Source organism: Lytechinus pictus, chromosome 18 (genome assembly GCF_037042905.1).
Source record: "Lytechinus pictus isolate F3 Inbred chromosome 18, Lp3.0, whole genome shotgun sequence".
NCBI classification, from domain to species: Eukaryota; Metazoa; Echinodermata; class Echinoidea; order Temnopleuroida; family Toxopneustidae; genus Lytechinus; species Lytechinus pictus.
In genome coordinates, this window is record NC_087262.1 from 21,984,638 (window position 1) to 22,011,456 (window position 26,819).

The 26,819-nt window shown below is 37.8% G+C and overlaps 1 protein-coding gene and 1 long non-coding RNA gene across 2 annotated transcripts; both read left to right on the plus strand.

Moving 5' to 3' along the window:
* The first annotated feature begins 458 nt into the window (after window positions 1-458).
* On the plus strand, window positions 459-26,819 carry LOC129281810 (E3 ubiquitin-protein ligase MIB2-like). The gene is made up of 15 exons (XM_064113097.1): window positions 459-560; window positions 1,783-1,956; window positions 3,055-3,164; window positions 4,548-4,658; window positions 5,577-5,681; window positions 8,525-8,684; window positions 9,165-9,268; window positions 10,167-10,321; window positions 19,364-19,529; window positions 19,882-20,036; window positions 20,361-20,487; window positions 22,539-22,751; window positions 23,304-23,485; window positions 24,250-24,533; window positions 25,499-26,819. Exons 1-15 carry the CDS (start codon window positions 461-463, stop codon window positions 25,702-25,704), a joined length of 2,352 nt encoding a protein of 783 aa, XP_063969167.1. The 5' UTR covers window positions 459-460; the 3' UTR covers window positions 25,705-26,819.
* On the plus strand, window positions 10,850-16,052 carry LOC129258475 (uncharacterized). Its single transcript, XR_010296467.1, has 4 exons — window positions 10,850-10,925; window positions 14,208-14,297; window positions 14,664-14,884; window positions 15,401-16,052. It is a non-coding gene; the product is annotated as an uncharacterized LOC129258475 (long non-coding RNA).

Here is a 26,819-nt window from a genome sequence, read left to right on the forward strand (position 1 = left end):
AACACCACTTAAATACCATTCGCGTACCATTTACCATTCAGATCACCATTCAACTACCATAAACCACCACTTACCATTAAGAACTTACCATTGAAACACCACTTAAATACCATTCGCGTACCATTTACCATTCAGATCACCATTCAACTACCATTCGCCACCATTCAAATACCATTGGCGATTTTTATAAGGGTAATTCATCTTAATTTGAGAATTTTTTAAATCAGCTTCTCACAATGTTAAACGATCCCTTTAACTGACCTGCTAGATCTAGATTTATGAAAAAGACTTTCTGTTTATTTAAAAAAAATATCTCAACATTATTTCTTACCTATACTCTTTGAATTCAGCATTACCAATTGATTTATGCGTCTTTGTTTGGAAATATTCATCAATTTCCTGGCAAAAAAAAAGAAAAAACATCACAAAATTATTTAATTTTCATTAATGTAGTCCTAAGATGCTACCAAGATCATCCTCTCCTCATATTGCCCTGAGAGGGAGCTATCCAGGGGCAAAGGTCATTAGACATCCTCATTGGCGCAGGAACTACTCATCAGGTCTGGTTTGTTTTACCTCCAACCTTATAATGTTTTCCACAAATTTGTTTGAAATTTTGATTTATTAACCCTTGAGACTGCTGTCAACCAGGGTCTGTAAACTTTGCCGTTAATATTATGACTTTCATGGAAACCTTGACTTTGTGATTATCTGACGAGCCCTATCCTATTCTATTTTGATTTGCATATTAATTTTAAAAATGTATTTGCCTACCACACCATTTTTATTCTTACATACTTTTGCCTTTAATTATGATATCACTCTTTGAAAGTTTGGACTTAATTCATAATTAAGAGATGATATATCAATCATTTGTGTGTTTTATTATGTAATGTAAATTCCACCCATTGCAGTGTTGACCTAGTGGTTTTAATATAATACCTTTACAAATCATATCAAATCAAAGGACAGGGCTCTGTATCACAAAGCAAAAGGAATGATCATAAGCTTGATCTTTATGATTGATTGTAAATTGTAGTTAATGCAATCAATTGTGAAAATTTGTTCTACGATTATTGCTAAGCTTTGTGTTACGGGCTCCTGGTCAACATTAGCATATTAGGCTTAAGTCACAACTCAGAGCGGCGACCGACCGATTAGTAGCGTGCTCGGGCGCCGCTGGAATTTAGGCATGGCCGAATGATTTTTGTAGAAGTAGAGCGGGCTGTAAAAATACTTAGCGGTGGCCGAGCAGTACCCGGTCGATTACCCATTACTCAAGGCCAAATCTGGGTCAAATTGGGGAACTTATCTGTTTGGCGTCCGAGCAGTGATTGGCTGACGACCCACCGAATCCTTGGCGGTCCCTCACCGGCCTATTTTTAGGTAATCGCCCGTCCGATCTTGAATTCGCAGCGAGATCATTTAAACGATCTCTGACCGGCCAGTGGTCGATGACCTCTCGACAGCTGTTGATCCAACGAGTTCAATTTTCGACCTAAATCGTTCGACGACGACCAACCGGGCGGCGAGTGAAAAGTAAGCAGGCGCCGCCAGAATTTTAACTCCGTGCTAAATCTTGAGCGGCGACCGAGCGATGCCCCAAAAACCAGTGGTGCTCGGACGGCTGCCGGTCGGTGCATGGGCGAAATTAGCTAAAAACTCGCCGCCTGGTCGCTGAGCAGGCTAAATTTTGGAGTTGTGGCCTTAGCCTTAGGCTGCTCATTATAGTGAATATGTTTTTTTTTTTTTTAATCATCGTATTTGTGTCTTCTCTCTCAGAAAACCATGTGGGAATAATTGTCAAATCCAGGCAGACTGTTGAGGATAAAATCAACGTACGGGCTGCGGTTGAGCTATCCACTTCATCACTAGAGAAGGTGAAATTTACCAGAATTATCTACACATGCCCAGGGAGAGGAGGTCAAATGTATGATGGACACCTACCGCTGCTTGGTGAGTTTGTTCTGACGTGAAGAAAGATAAATAATAATAATGGTATTTTATTCATCGAAATGGCAAGCAAGCAGATAAAAATGATTTACAGAGTAGCCTACTATATAAAATGATCAAAATACATAACATTATTACGATAGCAGAAATCCTGAATTGTAGTAACAATATTTACACAATAGGTGGCCTCTAACAAATTCAAAATACATATCATTATGATTGAATCAACGGAATATGCACTTTACAGAAGAAAAGTAAATAGAGAGGGGGGAAAAACAAAGGAATGACCGAGAGAGAAAGAGAGTCGGGAGAAAATCAATAGAAGAGAGAGAGTGAGAGTTAGGAGAAAAAAGGGGAGTGTGAGAGATCAGGCAGAAACAAATAGAAGCAAAAAGGGTAGTCAGAGGTATACAAGGTATAGGAATATAAACGAGGGAATGATATGCTATGAATATCATTTGGTGATGTGTTATTGACGTGCAGTGGGCAGGTTTCATTCATGTGGCCGGATTGGAAGGAGGTTGTTTACCTCTTAAATGCCAAATTTTTCCTTATTTGAACAGATATCTGTGGTTCCAAAAGATTTGACATAAAGCAAAGTTGCTATAATCTTCAGGGTTCCCAGCCCATCAGGGAAAATTATTTTACTTTTTTCCAGTCAAGGAAATATCAGGGAATTTTGATCAGCCCAAAAGTCGAAAGCATGGTAGTCAGTCAGACTCTGTTATATTGCATTTCAAAACAACATCCATTGAATGTCTGGTTGTGGTGGTATACTACTTAGTTTTACATTATTGTTTTGATACTGAAAATGCTTGTAATTCACTGCAACTTTTAGAAAACATTTGAGAAATACCAGGGGGCCGTTTCATAAAGCTGTTTGTTAGTTAAGAGTGACTTTAAGAATGACTGGTGATCATTTCTTGTGGTAAATGATATTCACCATTAAATGTTCATTGGTGGTTTTTTAGAGCGTAAGAAAGGTTCACCAGTCGTTCTTAAAGTTGCTCTTTTAATACAAACAGCTTTATGAAACAGCCCCCAGAGGCTGATGATAGAGACCTTTTGGGACCTTTGGGAAATGTTTGGGGATTTTTTCAGGAGATCCTGAGCTTGTTGATGTAGGAGACAAAGTCTTTGTGAGTGCTACTCCTGCAGAAATGGACAAACTCCATGAGCGTAGAGGATTGTGGAAGCTAGGAATGACCAATGTGAGTATTCAAATCTACTATCATAAAGTAACAGCATGTCCTATCTGAGTTTTGTTTCGTTAACTCATGCAAGACAACGTAGTCTATTAGATGATTTTAACTGTTCAACGAGGAACCTTAGCATTCGTCATTTATTGATACATTCGTGGAGCGTTGTGTCCCAGTGGATTAGTCTTCGGACTTTGACACAGAGGGTCGTGGGTTCGAATCCCAGCCATGGCGTAATTTCCTTCGGCAAGAAATTTATCCACATTGTGCTGCACTCGACCCAGTTGAGGTGAATGGGTACCCGGTAGGATTTATTCCTTGAATGCTTTAGCGCCTATATGGCCGCTCAACTACAGCCGGGGTAATAATATACCAAGTATATTTTCAGCGTCTTGAGCACATAATCAATGTGGATTTGGCGCTTTAGAAATACTCTATTTATTCTTCTTTGATGTTTTATGTATTCGAAGTAGATATAGATTCTTAAGGAAAATTGACATTTCCACTTTTCCTGGAAACCTGCAATTTCAAAGTTCCCATGACATGATCTGTTTTTATTTCCCTTTGATCAAATGAGCTGTCCCGCCACAAATGCAGAAAGTCCAACTTTTAGTCTTTGGTCTCCAGCTTGGACTCAAACCTATGACCTCCCATTCCTGATTATCATTATTTGTTTTGTGTCACCTGTGCCTGGGAGGTGGAAAGCGAATGGAATCACTATGACCCGCAGGTGTCTCCTCCCGATATAACTGATTGGGGGAGTGCAGGTGGACCACTACACTGGGGTTTCCCCTACACTTATACAAATAGTGCAGTGGGTTCTTAATGTGCAAAGATGGTGACTCTCCTCTACACGGGGCCTCCATTTTCCACTGTGACATATCCTGCATCTATTAAATGGGAGAGATGTTTACACACAACACAGGTTTCAGTCATCCACCCGAGGTAGACTCGAACCCACAACCTTTGGTTTGACAGACGCTTTACTAACTGAGCCACTCTACCACTCCGTGGAATCGCCATGGTGTAGCGCTTCTAACGCTCACCTTGTAATCAGAGGGTCCTGTGTTCGAATCCCACCATGGCCTATAGCGTCCTTGGCAAGGCGCCAATCCACACTTCGCCACTCTCACCCAGGTGCTAATTGGGTACTGGTAGGAGACAACCGTCATTGTGGTTGGTTTAGCAAGTGTGTGCGCCTAACAGGCTGCTTGAAATGCTATAAATCCAGCGACCAGGTAATAATTATTGTGAAGCGCTTTGAGCAGTCGTAGATTGATAAGCGCTATATAAATGCCAATTATTATTATTTATTACCACTGAACCACTATGCTTGGTTCAGCTGATATTGTTTGCTAATTTGATACATTTCTTGATTACCTTGTCTATACTCAGACTTTTCGCAAGAAGGGCTTTGTGAAGAGAAGAACCCATACAGGAGATTTCACTGTGACTTTCCGCGATGGTCAAGAGACCTTCATTATGAGCCCTGCAGCTCTAAAAAAGGTAATAATTTGGGACAATATTCTTATAAAAAGTATCATTCAAAGAAGAAAACGTTTGTTTGGGGTGCATCTCTTTATTGTAAGTATATGCTAAACAGAGCCAAGAGAAAATATTAGGGAGTCTTGTAATTTATCTTGAGAAATGAAAGAGATTAGTGAGTACCGGTAGAAATTAATAACTGTGTTTGGTAAAAAGTACATCTGTGATTCGTTATGTGCTGTAATGTATGTTAGGAGTACCAATTGGGAATTTTGATGGGGCTTTGGCCTTTTTTCAGTTGGATAACTCAGCTCATTCTTTTGAATAGTCTTATTTTTTCTTTCTTCTCTCTTTCTTTCTTTCTCTTTATCCACTTTCCTGGGGGGTTCAGCATTTTTACTTTACAGTTTATATCATTGAGAATAAAAAGAGATTAGAAATCCATCTTTGTTGATAGTTGATAAAAAATTGGGTGGGCAATCTTAAATCAGTGACATTTTCTTGTCCATATCTATAATACACAAAGAAAACTGCAACAAAAGAACACTGCATTTAGTTTAAGCTGTAAATATATCAAGGGGAAATAGCTATATAGAGTACCAAAGTGTTACGTTATCAATTTTCAGATTTTGCATTTCAGAATTTTTTATACCATATTTTGGTAGAGCATGATGAAATACCCCCACTACCAGAATTTGGTGCAAATTGGTCCATAGGGGCCTGAGATATGACCTCATGAATACATATTTAACCCCATTGAAGTCAATGTATTCATGAGGTCATATGGACCGATTCTCAAGTTTTCGGTAGTGGGGGTATTTCATCTTGGTCTACCAAAATATGGTATCAAAAATGCTAAAATGCACAAAAAAAGTTTTTGGTGAATTAAGTCATCACTTCTGTACCTAATATGCCTTATGCATTTTCTCTTATTTTCAGATTCCTCATTTATGTCTTGGTCAGTTTGTCTGCATTAATGATGATATTGAGATGGTCAAGAGACTACAATTTGGACATGGTGGATGGACACGCTCTATGAAAAAGGTCATTCTCATTTTTCTCTTTATCTATTTCCTCTTCTTTTTCTTCAGTTTTTGATAACTTAAAAGGAAAAAATTAGGGGGTTGAATAATTTATAAACTTACCCCATTTGCCTTCTGGAACCAGGGGCCCGTTTCTCAACACCTTCATAAGTCTAACTTCTTGACTAAATTGGAGATAGTGAGCTACTTGTCCGCTAACCGTTTCACGAAGCCCTCTTTACCAAGATCGGGTACAACAACCTCACTAAATATTTATGACACCTCCGAACCTGTCATAACTTCTTTCTTAATGACGTAGTAGCATCACGTGGGTAGACTATGACATGCAAAAGTGCCTAGAAATTTTAAAATTATAATCTTACGTAATCAATCATAGAGGTTGAAATTACATCACAAAACAAGTGGGTTAATGCATTCAATGATAATTGTAATACAAAGAAACTATAAAAACTGTTGGTTAACGCCACAAAACCATTCATTTTGAAATAGTAAAATGATTTAATCGATAAAGATTCTACCACGTCAGGCCATCCATAACTGAACTCGTATTTGTTGTTTTCAGACCCCTATTAACATTTGGATGAATTCTATATCTAATTTATGCATATAATTTGTCCAATATCGTATCTTTCAGTATCAATGATTAAAAATGTTTCGTTAAACTATATTTTGATGACGTTTGGAATCGTAAAAGTCCGTATAATTATCATCATTTTACAAAGAAACCGTTATGGTTTACTTTCGTAAACTATTAAAATTGGGTCTCCCGGGGGTACCCATCTCAACGTCCACAAGTGATTTTTTAGTCATGAAATGAATTATTCATAATCTAATTTTCTCTGCTATTGAATGCTCCAGTCTTCATGGTCTAAGTATGTATGATGCATAATTCACCTGTGCTATTATTTTGAAAAGATTTATTTCCCAATTTATCATAATATTTGCAATTTTGTAATAATTTTTCTTTTTGAAAATTATGCTATTTTGTGACTAAGGCTACGTCTCGTCTGCTCTTTTTACCGATAGTATCGATATCGATATCAAGGTATTGTAGTTAGGAAGCCTTTCGAGAAACAGGTTTAGTAAGATTGGAACTAACTCCGTGGTTGGTGGATAAAGATATGACTAACTTGTCCATGTGTTGAGAAACGGGCCCCAGGTGGTTATTGTTCAAAGCATATGGGAGATTACAAAATACAGTACAAAATTAATTACTAAACAGGTCAATGTAATTTATAACATTCAGTATGCAGCACAATGCATGTGTCAATGATGTAGTAAACATACATAATGAATACAATAATTCAACTCTTAACCCTTGAAATTGATACTACGAAGCAAAACTGAGGGCAAGAAAAGTATGAAATATAAGTGCCACTCCAGCTATCATTAAAAGAGTGATGTTATCGTATATCTCATATTTTTGTTTGTTTTTTGTTCAATTTCATTGTCTTTATTTTATGCAGGTACTGACATATGCGGTACCACTTGCGCTGAGATAATAAAGATCATTAAAAGCATTGCTTTCAAAGAATGGTTATTTTTTGTATTATACATTCACAATTTTATTGTAACAGATGGATATTGATATTTTGTTCATGTGTGTATCTTAATTATGAATTCATCTGTTGCAATGCATATATTGGCATATCTAAGAAAATCGGTGCTTGTGGGCCAAGTGCCTAGATTACGCCACTTCCAACACCCGATGAAAGGACAGTCAACGAGTTCCAATTATTGATGCATTTTGGCATCTTTGGTTGTTCCTCAGTTTTGCTCCAAGAATATAAAGACAGCTACAGGATAGACTTATTTCAAAAAGAATAAAACCATGGAAAATATTAACTTATGCTGTATTTATCATAGACCACTTAGAGATTCTAGATGAAGGAAGTGTTTTCTTATGTAGGCAGGTTTATTGTATCCCCCAAACAGAGTTCGGAGGATACTATGGATTTGGCCTCGTCGCGCTGCCGCGTCCGCTGCAGAGATTTCCTTGTGAGCTGTCTATCAGCTGCATTTCTTCTCCGATCGTCTTCAAATTTGGCATGAAGGTTGAGTATGGTATAGCAAAGAAGCCTATCGATTTGGGTGTGGGCGGAGACATCATTGCCATGGTAACAAGAGTTTTTTTGTGGAAATAGATGAGATGTCCTTGTGAGCGCTCTACCAGCTGCATTTCTTTTCCGATCATCTTCAAATGTGGCATGAAGGTCCATTATGGTAGAGCAAAGCTGCCTATTGATGTTGGTTTGGGCGGAGACATCGTTGCCATGGTAACAATATTTTTGTGGAAAATTTGGTAAAACCTGTAACTTCTGCTTTTTTCCCCAGTTTTTCATAACAGTTGGCACACAGAAGCAATATTAGAAGGTGAAGTGAAGATGCCTATCATTGTTGTCGGGGGGTCTTAGGGTTAGGTTTATAATATATATTATCCAGATTACTCTATAATTGTATTCCCCAACAGGTGATATTGGACAATATTTTAGATTCTGCAGAGTCATGCTGCTACGTCATGTTATTGTCATCAAATTTGGTACCCACAGGCAAAATGTGGGCAGGGTCATTGTCGCCATGACAATTGTATTTATTGTCAAATATCTGTGTGAGCTCTATATATCGCAATGACGGATGACGCGGTGGGTTCGGGGGATACATGTACTCGGCCGCGCAACCCGCCGAGCATCTCTAGTTTCTTTTTGAAATAATCTTTTTAACCTTCATGCCCATATTTTGCACCCACCCCCAGAGTGTGGGCTCCTTTCTGGGGGCATGTGCCCGTTTGCTCTCCCCAAGTTTAACCACTGAATTTATGTGTTAATTTCCATATATTGATATCAGCTAATCGGCAAAGCCGCGAAGGTTGTCATGATAGATGGATTAGATGTTCATGTCAGAACAAAGGACTATAGTAGGTTCATCTTCAATGCAGTCAACCTAACTCCGACCATCTATCATGCTTTGGATGCTGAAGGGAAAAGATTGGCAGAAGATTATATAAGTAAGTGATGATGATGATGATTGTAGTGGTGGTTAAGGTGATGATGATGATGATGATGTAGTGATGATGATGAAGATGATGATGTTGAAGATGATGAAGATTATGTTGTTGAAGATGATGATGATGAAGATGATGATGTTGAAGATTGATGATGATGATGATGATGGTGGTGATGATAATGAAGATGATGATGTTGAAGATGATGATGTTGAAGAATGTGATGTTGATGATGATGATGATGATGAAGATGATGATGATGATGATGAAGATGATAGTGATAGGGGTATTTGGGGTGGCAGTGATGATGATCGTGGTGAAGATAATGATGATGATGGTGTTAATGATAATGATAATAATAACGACAATGATAACAGTAATAATGAACAAGAAAAAGAGGAATAAAAAGATTAAGAAAAGGAGGAAGAGGAGTGCATGGGTGCTAAAATGATCTATATTTGAGGATGTCTCTCACTTTTCTAGGATTCACTCGGATCACAAAACGAGAGGTGAACAACATGGCAACAGCCGTAGAGGGAGGAGATATCGTATCAGTGGGACGATTCACGGAGAAGCATCCTGAATGTGTTAGTATCAGCATCATACCTCAGTCAGATTTCCCCTGTGGCAGCCGTATGGTGACTGGAAAACAGCCGTTTTATTCAGTTTTATTCAAATCCCCTATGTATAGGAAGCTGGTACAAAAAAAAAATGTTAAAACTGCAGTTTTCAACTCACCGTTAGGCCGCCATAGGGGAAATGTAACTTAGGTATCAAGATGAAATTTTGGTCTATTGAAGATGATATACATGTATGTCAAATTTCGAAACTTTGAAATCAAGTTCAGAGTCCATTATGGTAGTTGCTGTAGGTGTTTTTCTTTGGGTTGTCTGTCTTCCCTTACTGCTTGTGATCATTTTGAAATTATTTGATAATTAAATTATTGTGATAATAATCTGATTATTTGTGGACTTTTGGGTATATTAATGTAAGCCTTGGTGTCTTTTCTTGCAATATATATAGAAAGGGTTAAGAATCAACTTCCAGCTTGATTTGTGTGTATATTGGTCAGGTTGAATTTCAAGGTCTTGGGATGAAATGTAAAACAATTAGTCATTATCTATAATGGCTTTTTAGGGTTTTTGGTCATAGTCAAGGTGAATGTAAGGAAAGGTATCTACATTGCTTCTTTTTTAAATAACTTTATACATCCACAACACCCCCACCCCCCCCCCCCACCCCCACAATAGTGTATATATTTCAGATGTAGCAATGATTGATGATGGCACAAATTTTAGTTGGAAACATCAGAGAGACCTAGTTTTTTTTATCAAAGTCAAAAGTTAAATAGTACGTCATTTACCTGTTGGGTAAAAATCAACAACAAATGTCTGTATCAGGAAATGTGATTTTTCATCTTGCATGGGATGGGGAACAGGTGTACACAGGAAGTACTGATGGTATCTCTTTTGTTTTTTATTGTAGGTACTGCACTGTAAACCAGAACGTGGAATTTCCCTCCTGTCCTATGCCGCTGCCATGGGAAGCAAAGGAATGGTCAAGACTATGGTAGAGAATGGTGCCTTCATTGAGAGTCATGGGGAAGGGGGCTGCACTCCACTGGGCAATGCAACAATAAGGTACATTTTTCAGCTTTACATAATAAAATGTATGTATAATGCCAAACAGACAAGGTTATTTGATTTCTTGATTACTTGGGTCGTGGGTTCGAATCCCAGCCATGGCGTAATTTCCTTCAGCGAGAAATTCATCCACATTGTGCTGCAATCAACCCAGGTAAGGTGAATGGGTACCAGGTAGGAAGAAATTCCTTGAATGCCTGAGCGCCTAAGCAGTCCAGCTAAAGCTGGGGTAATAATGATAGCAGGGCCCACTTTGGCCCGAATTCTCGAAGGGTGGCTAACTTAGCCCATGGTGCTAAATCGCGTCATTTGACGTCATTTAGCCCATGGTGCTAAATTTTGCATTTCTCGCAGCTCGGCTAACTTAGCCCGGGCTAAATCGTGGGCTAAATCGCGTCATTTGACGTCACAAATTTAGCCACCCCTTTGGCCATGGGCTAAATCGTGGGCTAAATTAGCCCACTGATTTTGACCAATCAGATAGCAGATTATCAACATGAACAATAATTGTTTTATTTTATGCATCGCGAGAACGAGCCGACGATATGGACGGGAAGGGGGTCGTAATGCCGTATTTATCTTCACATCTTCGAACAAAACCGTAAGTATGCATTTTGACGTAAGAGTTTTGATCATTGTAGAGCCTTCGGCTGATTTTTCATTTATCTGTGCCAACGCGAAATATCAGAATATGATTCGGAATACCTGATGATGCGGAAGTCTTACATCAAGAGTTACAGCATGAAGTAATGACACAGTCCCATACGTTCAATTTTGTGTGTGACTGACTGACTGTCCTGTGCAGTCTGTCCATACACACTCCAAGGATCACGATCGACCGCGTTCAGAAAAACTGCTGTAAATGAAGTGAACGGTGTTCCCAATATCATGATAATGTCCTTATAAAGCTTAGATCTGCATGGCATGGGCCATTGGATAGGCGGGGGGGGGGGGGACCTGTCCCCCCTGAAATGTTTGTTCCCCCCCTAAAATTTAGGTTGATGACTTTTTTTTTTTTTTTGCTTGTCAAATTTTTTTGCGATCCCCTCCTAAAATTTAGGTTTATAACCTTTTTTTTTGTCTTGTCTTTCCGTTAATGCCCACAATCATTATTTTGATTATTATGGCATATGAATGTCAATATTGACTTGACCTGAATTTTGCCGGGACCGGCAGGTGCAATACACCGGGTGAACACCCTACCGTACTCTTTGACGAATAGTGACGGTGTATTGGATTTAACGTGCATAGGTTGGGTTTCTCCTATACATGGGACCAACATTTGCGTCCTTTCCGATGGACGGAGTGCTTTCCAACTGCATTCACACCTGCACTGAATACAGTGGTGAGGCACGCTAACACACAACGCTTAATAGCATCAGATTTTTTTGTTAGACGCGTTTCGGCATGAGCGGGACTCAAACCCCTCACGAGTCACGTTGAGATCTACGATCTTATCCGAAACATGCGCTCTAACCGACTGAGCTACGCTGCCTTTTTTTGGGCTTGTCAATTTTTTTCCGTGTCCATCCAAAAATTTCAGGTGGCCCCCCCCCCCTTAATTTTTTGGCTTCCGCCGCCAATGTAGCTATGGCCATGCTGGCCAGGGCAGGGTTATCATAAATGACTAGGCCTAGAGTATAGTAATTACGGTATGGCAACTGCAAAACTCACTCGGTCACTGGCATCGCAAAGACAAGCTAAGTAAAGTGACCTGAAAGTTTACTTTAAAGTTTGATGTTTTCTTTATTTCAATTTTTGAGTCATTACTCATCACTCAATCAATGAACAAGGTCATGATAGAATGATTACTCATTTTTTGGGGGGGGCATTCACCCAGGTTAAAAATAGTGGTGGATTGATCCACATGATGGAGCCTGTGTATAAAACTATAAAAAAGAACTGCCCACTCATCAAGTTTTGTCCCCAACCCCTCCCCCCCCTCCAAGAAGAAAAAATACTGTGACTTTGTGTTTGGGAATGTTGATATTTCTTTGAAAAAAAAATAAATGCACCCGTGAGGCCATGACTCATCATTATAATTTATAGACCCCTGTATTTCTTATTTTTTTGTATTAATCTCTTCTATAAAGTTCTAAAACTTATGTCACCTAGTACTGTGTATAGATCTAGATTATTTGGAATGACCTTTGTTTCTGGGGATTGTTTTCATTAACAATTTTTTTATTTACATTGGGAGGCAGCGTAGCTCAGTAGGTTAGAGCGCATGTTTCAGATAAGATTGTAGATCTCAATGTGAGGGGTTCGAGTCCCGCTCATGGGCGGAAATCTGTCCCGAAAGGTAGGGGGGACAACGGGCTGATCCAGCCTTCGCCAATGGGGGGGGGGGGGGTGAAAACATTTTCAGCCATATGTTAATCCCTGATCGGCTGGTTGAAGGTAATTTTTGTCTGTTTCATTGAAGGAGTAGTCCTCATGGTCACTTTTTAGCTTTATTCTTATAAATCAACATAAATATATGATATCATTGTTCTTATATAATGCTAGCGCGAAGAGCGAGCAAAATTTTTTTGGAAAATTTATGTATTTTTTTCCTAAAATTTGAACATTCTGGGCAATGTTTGTTATCTTGAAAAAGATGTATATACAACTGAATATATATTACGACCGCGAAGTGCGAGCAGAGGTTAACTGATGGAAAAGGTACCTGTTAAAGACTGTTTGCAATTAGCCATGAAGACGTTACATATTTCAACAATCAAATAATGCGAGCGCGAAGCATGAGCGAAAATTTTATATAGTGACATGAAAGATTGTTTTTATTTTCCAAGTTTTCCCCTCATCTTATTTTATTCACTCTGGAAAATTTGACAAGCAAAAAAAAAAAAAAAAAAAAGGTTTTCACCCAAAATGTAAGGTCATTTAGTCCAAAATACATGTATTATTTCGAATGTTAATGATGCATTTTTCTCTATCATAAAAGACCAAAAATAGTAGGGGGGACATTTGATATTGTGTCCCCCCTACTATTTTTGGTAGGGGGGACATATCTCCCCCTGGGATTTCCGCCCATGGTCCCGTTCAAGCCAAAATTTGTCTAACAAAAAATCTGATGCTATAGCATTGTGTGTTCCTGTTAGCATGTCTCAGACTCTCATCACTGTATTTAGTGCAGGTGTGAATGCAGTTGGAAAACACTCCGTCCATCGGAAAGGACGCAAATGTTGGTCCCGTGTATAGGAGAGTCACAACCTATGCACTTTAAAACCAATACACTATTCGTCAAAGATGGGTGTTCACCCAGTCACGGTATTTATTGCACCTGCCGGTCCCGGCAAAATTCAGGTCATTGAGGTCAAGTCAAACTTGACGTTCATATGCCATAATAATATAATGATTGTGGACATTAACGGAAAGACAATGCTACCATCAATCATCCCCACTGTAGAGCCAAAGAAGTTCAGCGGAACAACCAATATACAGAGAGTAGAGACTGAAATTTTTGGTCTACCATTTAATTAACATGCAGGTAGACAATTTTGAAGTCATTGTGCATGTTTATTATTTCTATTTGATCCCTAGATCAAATAAATCCCTTTAAAGTACCAACAGGAGCACACAAAATATTACTATTTGTACTAACAAGTAGATTCTAGATTAGACCAAAAGCGTCAGTCTGCGACTCTATCTATGTACATTGGTTGTTCCGCTGAACTTCTTTGGCTCTGCTTACCAATTGGGATTATAGTAAAATGTCAGAAATTGTTGAATAAATCCCCCAAAACAACAGTTATTCCTGTCTAATTCTTGATAAAGATAAATATCATACAGTATTACGATATCAGAATTTATCAAGTCTACTACTGATTGTTATTCATATCATAGTAAGATTTTTATTTCCTTTTTATTTCTTCATTATTAGGCACTACCTAAGCCACAATACTGAAAATGGCTAATGTTCTCCAACAGTGTCGTCACTCATCATTGTTGAGTATGGAGTATGGAAAGAGAGGTTTGTTTCATTTTTTTTTATTTCATTAATTTTCTAAGTTCCATAAGAAAATCTTGATATATCGGTTTCCTATTTTATGCCAACTGTAACCAATTATATTTTAGGGGCCATCTTTTTTTGTTATCACAATAAATGAAAACCTGTTTGATAACTGTAATCTTATTATTTTACACTTACTGCAGAACATATTAAAGTCATTTGTAATTTCCTTTCCATTATTTTGATTGGGTAGGCAGTTTACCTTTAGAGTGACGATGTTCGGAATATGGCAAAAAAGGTGATGATCTCGGAATGCATGTCCACAATCCATATTATTTAACTCGTCCACATTTTAAAATTTTATTTTTTACTTTATCTAACCCACAGATACTTGAACATGTTGGAATGTCACCTTGAGGACCAAGATATGGGGAGAATAATGCTTGAATGGTGCACAGATGAGTCTTTTCAACTCTGGTATGCTTCTCCAAGAAAACGGCCATGCACATCACCAGAATGCTAGAACAGGATCAGGGAGTGAATATCTGAGGAAGGGTTCTTTTCCAGTACTTTGATACAATTGTCTTCACTTCATTTTTTTGCTGTTGGTGAGTTATTTCCCATCTACTTAATGTCCCATGATAATGAGCTTTTGTCAATAGTATGGTTTTTTTTTCCTTAATACAATACAAATCAAACTTATGTAAAAATAATCCAGAATAAAGACAAAATAGTCATAATACATTATGAATACAAAATAACGATGTGAGCTTAAAGCCATCATGAGCGGTTATGCAACTTCACCCAAGCTGACATGATCTTACTTGTATGTATGCAGTCAACTTGGCCCTTACATACTGTATTTCATCCTTTTTCAGTCCTGTTGTTAGTCAAATTTTATTATAATTTGATTCTCTTCATATGTACGATCAGACAATTTTAAAGAGTTAACTGCAAAATTTTCTATTGCAGGAGAAATGAGAAATCGAAAAGAAAATGCATTTTGCTTCTTCAGGTAAAAGGGGTATTACTATTAATTGTTACATCAATGAAGATATATTTCTAGAAAGAATACTGAAGAGCAATTTTTTAAATATGTATTCTGTTCTTGATCCTTACTGCAGGTATCCTTTGCTCTTCTTTTTTGATGAATTCCTGCCTGCATTCTCTCGTCAATCAATCAAGATAGCGTGCTATTTCGCATTCCATTGGCCATGTCATAATCTACGCATGAACATGGACACTGAGTTAAAACTGGTAGCTTGCTCAATCCCGTACATCTCTTGACTGTCACCAGCTATCTATTCCTAGAGGTTTTAAAGCTACTGTACCACAGCCAATTTGGACAGCACCATCTCAAGACATAAACTCCTGTACCTTGTAACACCAGGATGTAATAAATTGACAGGTTTATTACTTATTTGCAAAGAAAATAATATTATCTTAGTTGTTGGGGTGTTTCCACGCATTCCTGTATTTCAATAGTGATCTAATGACCATCTTGCTTTTAAAACCCAAATTCACAATATTTTTCTTGTTTGATAAAAGGTTAGGTACTTCTGGGTGGATATAAATGACACACATGTTGGGTTAATAAGCAACAGTTGTATCATACTTAACTCAGTTTTGCCAAGAGATGGACTGACTTTAGGTCATTCTTATTATTCAAGTCTATTGTCTCACTTATCTTTTTTTTAATTAAGAATCAATGCTTAAATCCTCATGGTTTCAATTTTAACCCTATAGACTGGGCTATTTCAACGTCTAAGAAGACTGGGGGGGGGCTGATTCAGCCCCCCCCCCCCCCCGCCACCCCCAGGTCTTCTTAGGATTAAGACCTGTTTATTCATAAAATAGTCACTTGCCTTGGCATGTGCAGCTCCCTAATGTGTCAAATTTAAATCATATAATTTCATTTTGGTGAATTAATATCCTTTTACTTTCCAGCTTTTCGTAGGCACTTCGATACACTGAAATGAGCACTATATAAATGCAAACTACCAGTAATATTATCAATTTAATATTACTATTATTATGATTGAATCATCCTTCTTTAGTGTCTTTCAGAAATATATTTGACATTTTTTCCGAGTATCTTATCATTCATAGTGATAAATGTAGACAGTGAATTAAATTTTTTGTGTCATATAAACGACTTTTGATCTAATTTAAAAAACAACAATGTACTGAATAAACTAATCTATCTACTATAAATGTACATACGTTTTGTTTATATATTGTATTCCAGGTGTGTTATCAGCAGAAAACATGATTTTTTTTCTCTCTCTCTCCATGTGCCTGTGTTCAGTTATTACAGGAGGCAAAAAATAAATTAATATAAAAAATACTTTATTCACTTTCAGATTAAAATTGTGCCAAGGAAAGATTAAGGTTATGTGTAAGGCAGGGGTGGTAGTAATGTGAATGATATGTTGGTAAAGGTTGTGTATGAAGGAAGTAAACTGACTGCTTGTGCAAGAGGATACAATTAGAGAAAATTGCTGTAGTGGGTACTACAATGTTATTTATTATAAACTTTTAATTGGGAGAAAAGTTTTTTGGTATGTAAAGATACATGATAAATGTGCATGTGATGAAAGCAAATGAGAAGTGAAAGGAGGGAAGGTAGCTATATCACCGAGAGAATGACATGTGGGGTTAGCATATCATAAGACTTTGTTTAAATGTTAATTTTTATTGTAGGAATTGTAATCCCCTCAGAAATGATTTTATTTTTTTTCTTTAAAAGCAGGGGCATTTTGACCAAATATCCTGAATTAAGCAATTGGTCTTCGGGAGGGGATGGAGGGGGGCAAAGTTATTACAAGGCAGGGGCTGCGGAACAGTTAATCACAATCGGTCAAGGCCCCCCCCCCCCGGTTCCGCAGCCCCTGCAAGCTGGACACCAGGCTGATAATTTCAAAATTGACCATAATTAGCAATTATCTTTCAATCTAGGAGTACCTTGGACATTTTGTCATAATTTCCCCCAATTTCAAATATATTTTTATGATCGGTGGAATACCGTTTTTACTCATCCAGGGTTCATAAGTCAACATTTTTCTGGCTAAAATACTGTATTGCCTTTGAAAAAATGAATACATGCTCTTACGAATGTGCAAGCATGGTGTCTAACCTGGTTACCCCCCCCCCCCGCCAACTGGAGTAGCAATAACAGAAATAAGTTAGGGATAATGCAATTACGGTGACCAGTGAGTGCTCTTGGAGGAGCTTACCAATTAATATCTTGGCTCCTTCCAAAATTGTTAGCTCTGGCACAAATGTTGGAAGTTTTTGCTCGCGCACAACTTTTTAAAAATTAATTTTACCAGATACGCCATATCAAGCCCCCTTTAAATTTTTGGTTCATCCAGGACTTCATCGATCATGGGGTGCAGAAATTAAATGTTCCTCCCCCCCAAAAAAAAAAAAAGATAAAATCAATCGAAAATAAAAATGATAAAGAAAAAAAATATAAACTAGTTAAGTAAATTATAAGAGGTAGACTATAAATAAAGGAATAAAAATAACGAAATAAACAAATTTAAAAGAATTCTGTTTTTGAAGGTGAAAGATAATTAAATTTAAAAAAATAATAGAAAATGGAATTTCATACAAATACTGCTGCAACTTCCCCATTGATAAAAATATAACTTATTGGAAAAAATACAATTAATAGAACATAAAATTTTAAAAATATTACTTCAAATAGGAAAGTTTAAGAGAAAGAAATAAATGGCACTCGATAGTGGGGTCGAGATCATGTTGCTTGCGCCGGCCGGCCCCAGCCCCTAACTCATAATTTTTTCACATGCATCTAAACGTAACATACAAGACCCCAATTTTTTTCAAGATTCAATTTTTAGGATAGCCATAGCAGCATGGCATTTCATTTTCAATCAAAACTCGATCCACCCACTTTGACAAGGTAGGTAGGCTTCGTAAACAGAATCAGATCGATGATGTATTTCACACAATGTGCACTATAAATGGCAAGTTTTTTAGTTGCATTTTCCGTACTCAGTACTACGATATGTGCTCGATTTGGACTAAGGTTAGATCTAACCTATAGTCTATACATACCTAACAAAAGGTTAAAATTAGAGTAGGCCCCTACAGCTTTTTTCGCATTTAAGGTACCACTGTGTAGAACAGTGCAGTCTTGGTCCTCACGATGCGTAGCCCAGGGAGCTCCATGGGTTACGCGATACGTTGCCCGGAATGGTGCAGGCAGGGGCAGCGCTCGCAGGCGGCGTGCCGTCGGCGGTAAATATATACCTACGTTGGCCCAAGTTAATTAACAAATTAATGACAATGTTCGCTGTCAATACCATCTCGCAAAGAAATTCAAGTGCATGTTGCTGATACATGATTTTTTTTTGGTTGAGTCCTGCTTCATAACCCCTGCGATGGCGACGTTTTCATGTCCCTAGCAGACTAAACTCTCAATACGGCGCTGAGCATGCTCAGTACTGCTTTATTACACTGAGCATGCTCAGTACAGTGCTAAATAGAGCGCTAACTTCAGTCATCGATCGTGGTAGATTTAGCCCCCCGTGCTAAATATTTAGCACCCCGTGCTAAATATTTAGCCCGATGGGCTACGTTAGCCGGGGGTGCTAACTAGCCCACGCTTTGAGAAATGCTCGGTGGGCTAAATTAGCCCACGGGGGATAGTTAGCCCAGTGGGCTAAGTTAGCACGGGCTAAGTTAGCCACCCTTTGAGAATTCGGGCCTGGGAGAATAGTTTTCAGAACTGATGTGGCTTCCTTGGGTAAATACTCCTATATTAATATTATTTCTTCATCTCTAATTGCATTAGCAGCTTTTGAATCTTGGCTGCTCTTTTTTATTTAATGGCTGATCTCCAGATACTTTCTTTTCATTTTATTGTTTTCCTTCTGCCTTTCGTATTGTACTTGCCAAATTTAACTATATGATGGAGGCCACTTGATCAATGAAAAGGACAAACGTATTTGATAAAGGTTGCTTTTTATTAATTTGATAGTGGACACGGCTGCTACTACCTCCCAAGAAAGACAAAGTATTCTAATCAACAGGTCTATCCACATTATTTTGAACTTCAGGAACAGACCTTCCAATGTCAAATACCTCCTGGAACAAGGAGCTGATGTGAACAGCACCAACAATCAAGGCTTCACACCCCTGTCCATTGCATGCATCAAAGGCTTTTCAGAGAGTGCCTTTCACCTCCTGCAGCATGGTGCAGACATCAACCACAGGGCAAATATTGTAAGTCATTTGGTGCTTCACATCTGCATGATCAAGCTAAAATGCCTTCTATAATGCCAGTGTGAAAGCAAATCATTATCAAAAGAAACTACCTGAGTAGATCCTTTGCCTGGTTATGCAAAATTTCTAGATTTCTTGAGTGGTCATAGACTTAAATGATACAACTGCCAGGATATTGTAATAAAACCTGTAAACCCTTGCAATACCAGTCGCTTCCATATAGCACAGGCGGAATTATAATTGGTCAAGAAAACACCAGAAACTCTAGGGGTGATTTTTAGTCATTATTGCATGAATAGACTACCAATTATAAGAGGTGGCCAATGACTGTATGCATGTGTTTCTTTCTCAGGGTGAGGACTGCCCGATACCTGTGATGCTGGCCATTAACCTCGGGGCTCCCTCTATGGTTGATCTTATCTTGAACCGTAAAGATGCAGACTTTAAAGCAGTTTCGGACTCTGGTGTATCCCTAATGCATTATGCTGCAAGCAATAAAGACACATAGTAAGTGTAGGATGAATGTTCACCTCTCCAAGATGATGATTATGGTGGTGATGATGATGGTGGTGGTGGTGATGATGGTGATGATGATGATAAATGGTGATGTAGTTATGGTGGTGGTGGTGGTGGAAGTGGTGGTATTGGTGATGGGACTTTGATGAAAATTATGAAGCTAGTAGTGAGGCTGATGTTGACATCAGCAAAGATAAACATGCTGATGAAGATGATGGTAGTGTTGATTATTAGAAGATGTAGGAAGAATAAAGAAGTAGATTGACAATCATAACTCCTAATCAAAAAGCTTTTACATATTTCACCTCATTACAGTTCGTTGAAGCAACTGATAGACAGGTTCCCACGGCTAGTTGAAGCAGCAACTGCTGAAGGACTTACCCCCTTATTTCACGCTATTGAGTATGCCCGTGTTGAGACCACAGAACTGTTGATTAAGCAGGTATGTCAGTCTGATGCTATATGTATGAAATATTTGTGCTTTGGGGGATAAATCACTGAAGAAAATACAGAAATCGAATAGGAAAGAGAAATAAGTGAAATATTAATTTGTTCAATATTACATCAGATTCTGTCACATCTACTACATACTTTCCATTTGGTCTCATTCCAGATAGTCTCTTTACCATTGTGTCTCATTTTCATCTAGGTTTTACCCATTTTGTCTATTATCTACTTGGTCATAAACCACTTAATCTCTATGGCCCGTATTCTGAAGTCAGGTTTAAGTTAGACCATGGTCTAACTTTGTGCTAAAATTATGGGAAGCCAAAAATTTCAACAATTTGTTTACACTGTATATTTCTTGATTTTACTGTGCTCTTTAATTCTTTTAAGGTGAAGACAAATCTTATTTATCTTTCCCAGACAGTTGAGAATGACTTCAGAGTTAAATTAGCTGATAACTTTGAACCTCTATTGTTGGAGATTTATGTCACAATCGGCTTTCCATAATTAAACCCAACCTCAGAATACGGGCCTATGATAAGATAACTGTTTGTAATATTAACCAAATTTTATTTGACAGTGTGCATAAAAGTAAGACAAAGTGCTAAATTTGACCATCTGTGCATTATACTAAGTGAAAATGAGACTAAGTGGCCCGTATTCTGAAGTCGGGTTTAACTTAAACTCAGGATTAAAGTTGTGGTTTAACCCTTATTTAACTGGGGGGGGGGGGGGTCAATTTGACACCCCCCTCCACAAATTTCGCGACTATGCTGCCGCACATTTTTTTTTTACCACGCCGCTCACTGACTTTTTACTTTCAAGTCTTACACATCTTTTGAGACCAAATTTGCGACGCCCGAGTAGGCGGTTTTGAAATTACGCAACATTTTGTACGTGCATGTCAGATCCAAAATCGCTAAAAAACATGATTTTGTGTACAAAGTCAATGCAAATTGTGTTTTCACCCACAAATCATAAATGAATGATTATTTTTACATTTGCTGGTTTAAATAAATTTATTTTATGTTGTTTATGGTCGCAAAAGAATCCTCAACAAAATTCACTGAAAAAACAATCAAAAACATAAGGTCGAAAAAACAATGAAATACATAAGAAATTCACAAAACAATAAAATACATAGGAAAAAGATTATGTTTTGGGAATTTTTTTTGCAGATCTTTGTTAGAAATGTCAAAATTGATATTTTCATCAAAAATTAGCATTCTACTAGCTTTTTAAAATGAGTTAAAGGCAAAAACACAATTTCATACACTAATTTGCATAAGTAATTACTTAAAAAAATAATTTTTTTGAAAATTTTACTATACAGTCTTATAGTGTACATCTGGTTCTACGCCGATGCAAATTTTCACGGCGATCGCGCGATCAGCGGTCGAGATCTGAAGGGGGGCTCAAATTGACCCCCCCCCCCCCGTATATGTTGGTCCAAAATAGCCCAGTTAAAATAGGGTTAAGTATGGATAGCCAATTGTTACATAAATCACTAATTGTAGAGATATCATATTTCAGCTCATTTGGCTCTGAAATCATTCATAATTGTCTAGGAAGTATAAATATAAGATTGTCTTCACCATCGATAAATCAGGAAAAAGCACAGTGAACATAAGAAACATACAGTGTAATACAAATTTCGACACTTATGGCTTCCCATAATTTTAGCACAGATTTAGACCATGGTCTAAGTTAAACCTGACTTCAGAGTACGGGCCAGTGGGTATAAATAAAGTGTAGACCAAACAGCAATTAGACTGAATGGATTTAGCTATTAAAGACAAGAGATAGAGCTACATTGATCTGGAGCTGCAGTCGCTGCCGGCCCAACGATCAATTTGGCTAAAAAAAGAATTATCAGATTTTTTCCATTTCAGATTTCACTTTGAACAATAAAATATGGGTTTTAATTTTTGTTTTAAATTTTTATGAGACAATCTAATAAAAAAGACCAACTTTTTGTAGACCAAGTAGATTATGAACAATTTAGGATCCCTCCTGACAAATGAATGCCATCTTGTTAATCTGCAGGGAAAGTGCAATGTAAATGCCCAGGAAAACACAATGGGTTCCAGTCCACTCATTGAGACCATAGCGGGAAAACAATTCAACTTGATGGAGATTCTGGTGAAGAACGGTGCTGATATCAACCTTAAGAACCACGCTGGGAACACTGCTTTTCAGGTTGCCTTGAATATCTACGTTGATTCTCCAGATGTTAATGAAGAACCGTTTGTGATTGAGGTACATTTACTTTTACTATGGATGAATCTACAGGGACTGGTACATGGACCGGGTGGGTGTTTCCTAAAGCTGTTCGTAAGTTAAGAGCGACTTTAAGAACGACAGGTGATCCTTTCTTACATGCTTAATAATCACCAATTAATATTTAATGGTGAATATTTTTAACCACAAGAAAGGATCACCAGTCGCTCTTAAAGTCACTCTTAACTTACTAGCAGCCTTATGAAACAGCCCCCAGTTGAATAGAGGGGAGGTTTATACATGTATCTCCAGAATTATTTTAATTGCATTTGTATTGATTCATTTACATTTTACCTGAAGACACACCTTTTTAATACTTCCACTCTTCATTATCCTTAGCTTTTCTTTTTATTTCTCGTACGTATGTTTTCATCTTTTTTTTTTATTGTACCCCGAGACCATTATTTTAGAGATATTCAAAATGTCTCTTAAAAGGTATGTATTCATTAATTGGGGTACATGCTAATTTGATATCTGTCGTGTTCTATACAAGAAGGAAGTGCTATCATGCAAATTATTACTTTCTTCCAGATGAAGAACAAATGGGGTTTCCGAGGCATAAAGACAAATGGAGATGCCCTCTTGGCTTTTCTTGTCTCTTACGGTGCTGACCTGAACGCACACAACTGTGAAAACATGACCCAACGAGAGATGGTTATTGATATCAACCCCTCCATTTTACCAGTGCTTACTCAAATACAAGCCGAGACGAGGTAAGGTTCCAACCTTAGCTATCCTGAAGATGTACAAATCCTTCATCATGTCTGTAGAGATTCTTCATGTTCTGGGTACCAAGTTTAGTTATCCCATTGGAGTACAAAGGCTTCATGGGTCTGCATGGATTTTCATTGTTCATGGTACCAAGACAAGGTATTTGGAAGAAGTCTAATGCTTTCCTAGAAGCCTGGGTAGATTTGTAATGTTCCGGGTACCAAGTTTATTTATCCTGTAATAGTTCAAAGCTTTCCTAAGGTCTGCACAAATTCTTAATGCTCCGGGTACCAATATTATAATGGAGCAGTATAAAGCTTTCATACATGTATGGTCTATAAAGATTTTTCACATGCTGGGTTGCAAGCTTATGTATCCCATAACAGTATAGAGTTGCTGCAAGGTCTACACAGGTTCCAAGTTTAGTTAACCCCTAGTACATAACTTAGTAAGGTCTACAGAGATTTTGATCTTGTGCCATTGTTGCTTGGTTTTCCCGCTTGGAACTTGTCACTGTAGTAGATCCAATAAAATATGGTTTGGATAGAAATTATATCTGCCCCCTCACCTCGTAGCATAAAACTTAGTTTTGTGGTAAGTCTGCTATTCAATGGCCAGTTCAATTAAATCCTTGGTTTTGATTGGCTGTTGATCATTGTTACCATAGTAGCTACCGTTGGCAGATTTACCATATTAGTTATTTTTGTGGCATGGGCCCTGAAATGACATGAATACCAATCTTCTGTAACAATCTTTACCCACTCAGGAGAGACATTGCCCGACTTGGGAGCACGGTCAATCGCCCATTACGTACCGTTACCAAGGCAACCACTAGTCTGGAGACTGAAGTCATCCCCCCATCTTCTTTCGTGGACCCATTCTTGGAAGAGGCTGGATTGAAGAAACCGATGGCTGGGGACTTCACCTACCCTGGTAGAGTGCCTTCAGGAAGGCGACGGAGAGGTCCAAGAAAACGATTCAGAAATGCTCAACAGAGTACAACTAGGGATGACCCTGGGTACAAATCGAAAGAGACGATTTCCACGGATGGTTTGTTATTACCTTTTGTCTCTTTGGCATATAGATAGCTTACGTTTACAAACTACATTCTTTGGTGTATGTAATTATTTGGGTGAGAGAGGGTTCTGACAGCATTCATTTTCTGTTGAGAGAACTTAGGGCACTTGGGTGGCAAGACTCACCATAGTCATTAAATTGTTTCTACAAAAATTTCCTTTTACATATATGTTCAAAGGATAAACATGTACATGTATGTATGCATTCTATATAATGTAATTTTACGTGTAAAATGTAAAACTAAACAGTGTAAGTTTTGACGTATAAATCTAATTCTAGTTGAATTTCATGCTCTGAGGTTTAGACTTAAAGGTAAAAGAAAGAAGCTGCAGCAAACATTCATTTCATGAGAAAGTCTTTTAAAATCAAGGTTAACTGTCACTATATTATCATATATCTAGATCTGGTACATTCATGTACACCTATCTTTGTGAAATCATGAAATCTTAGCCCAAAACTGATAATTCTGATGATCACTAACACAGAAAAGCATATGTGGGACATTTTATTGTTTATTGCTTAGAAAAGTACCTGACATTTGATGGAACTCTGTGCTTATATTGCTCATTTCTCAGCAATTACGCATTTTCTTCCAGAGCCAAATGGCACCTATTTTTTATTTGTACTTACAAACATTTGGGTGGTCATTTTACTCATTTTGAGATCATTACCACAACTGGCATTTATCTTTTACGTTGAACATAAAATGATCAAAGGGATTGTTCATTCACTGTCAAATTTTGGCCACTAGTTCCGTCAGCAAGCATTTTTCAAAAGTTTAGTATTTTAGCCACTGAAACAAGCCATTGAGAAATTAATTCATTGGATGTGAGAAATCTCTGTAGCAACAGTTGTTTTTAACCGTTAATATCTTTCATTATATCAAGATCGCATTTATTTAGGATTGAGCCTTTCTTTCTTATCATTTGTATTTCTAGATGAGTTGCATCAACTACGAGATGACCTCCTGGAGAAGGATGAGGAGATGGACTTCTTGTTATCAAGAATGAAAACTCTTCAGCACCTGGTCAAGAAGAGGATTTCCTTCACCTGCGGACATGATGTGACCCGAAGCATTGCAGATCTGTCTCCAAACTGTCCTTTATGCAGAGAACCTATTACCTCAGTCATTGATCTAGAGTAAAAAAATATTATCATCAGCAATGAACATTAACCATTTGTGCTCGATCTGTTTTGTTGCAATACATGCTGTTTCCAAACTGGCCTTCAAGGAATCTGTGGCTTACTTGTTACTTTAGAGCAACAAATACTGCCATCTACAATGAGTTTAGCCATTATTGTCCATTTTTCAGCGAATCTTCTGCTTCAGTAATTTATATAGAGCAACAAATACTGTTATCCGCTATGAGTTGAGCCATTACTGTCTATTCTTGAAGGAATCTATTGCTTCAGTTGTTGATATCGAGCAATAAATCAATCCATCCACAGTGAGCTTGAGCCATTGCTGTCCATTCTTGAAGGAATCTGTAGCTTCATTTGATGATACAGTACAACAAACACTGTCATCCTGCAATGAGTTGAGCCATTACTGTCCATTCTTCAAGGAATCCATTGCTTCAGTTGTTGATATAGAGCAATAAATCCATTCTTCTGCAATGAGCTTGTGCCATCACTTGTGCAATAAATGTTACTCTTGTTGCAGTAGATGCTGTTTCCAAACTGTCCATTCTCAAAGTAACCCATTACATCAGTCTTATGTACACTGTCATCAGCAATGAATTGAGCCATTACCATCCCTTCTCCAAGGAATCTATTGCTTAGTCATCAATGTAGAGCACAAATGCTGTCATCTGCAAAGAACTTGAACCATCACTTTTGCCTAACATTGTTATGGTTAGGTCCCCCAAGTCTGCGCAGTCCCCCTTGTCTGCGCACACGCGTTTCTGCGCAGTTCTAGTAAGAGAAGATACACAACGACTACAAACTTTACACTTGCAATACATAGAAAGATATTCATTTAAAAATCTGACTCAAAATGGTGGGAAAATAATGAATTTTTTGCATTTCATGTGGCGGCCTCAAAATGCAGCATTTCTCATCAAAATCCCTGAATCATGTGCAAAGTGAATGAGTGCGCAGACATGGGGTACCATTTTTTTTTCAATCTGAAAATGACTGCCCGTGGTTTTTTCCAAGAAATTCATATATTTCTGTCACAATTTTATGAGATTTTTGGCACACTTGCTCATAAGGATATAAGGAATATTATCAACTGAAAATTTTTGTGAAATAAAAAAG

Excerpts from the sequence above, each read along its gene's own strand:
- LOC129281810 (XM_064113097.1), top strand. The coding sequence starts at position 461 with ATGCTACCAAGATCATCCTCTCCTCATATTGCCCTGAGAGGGAGCTAT. Across the intron at positions 1,957-3,054 it reads TGGACACCTACCGCTGCTTG|GAGATCCTGAGCTTGTTGAT; the intron begins GTGAGTTTGTTC and ends GGATTTTTTCAG. Across the intron at positions 3,165-4,547 it reads GGAAGCTAGGAATGACCAAT|ACTTTTCGCAAGAAGGGCTT; the intron begins GTGAGTATTCAA and ends GTCTATACTCAG.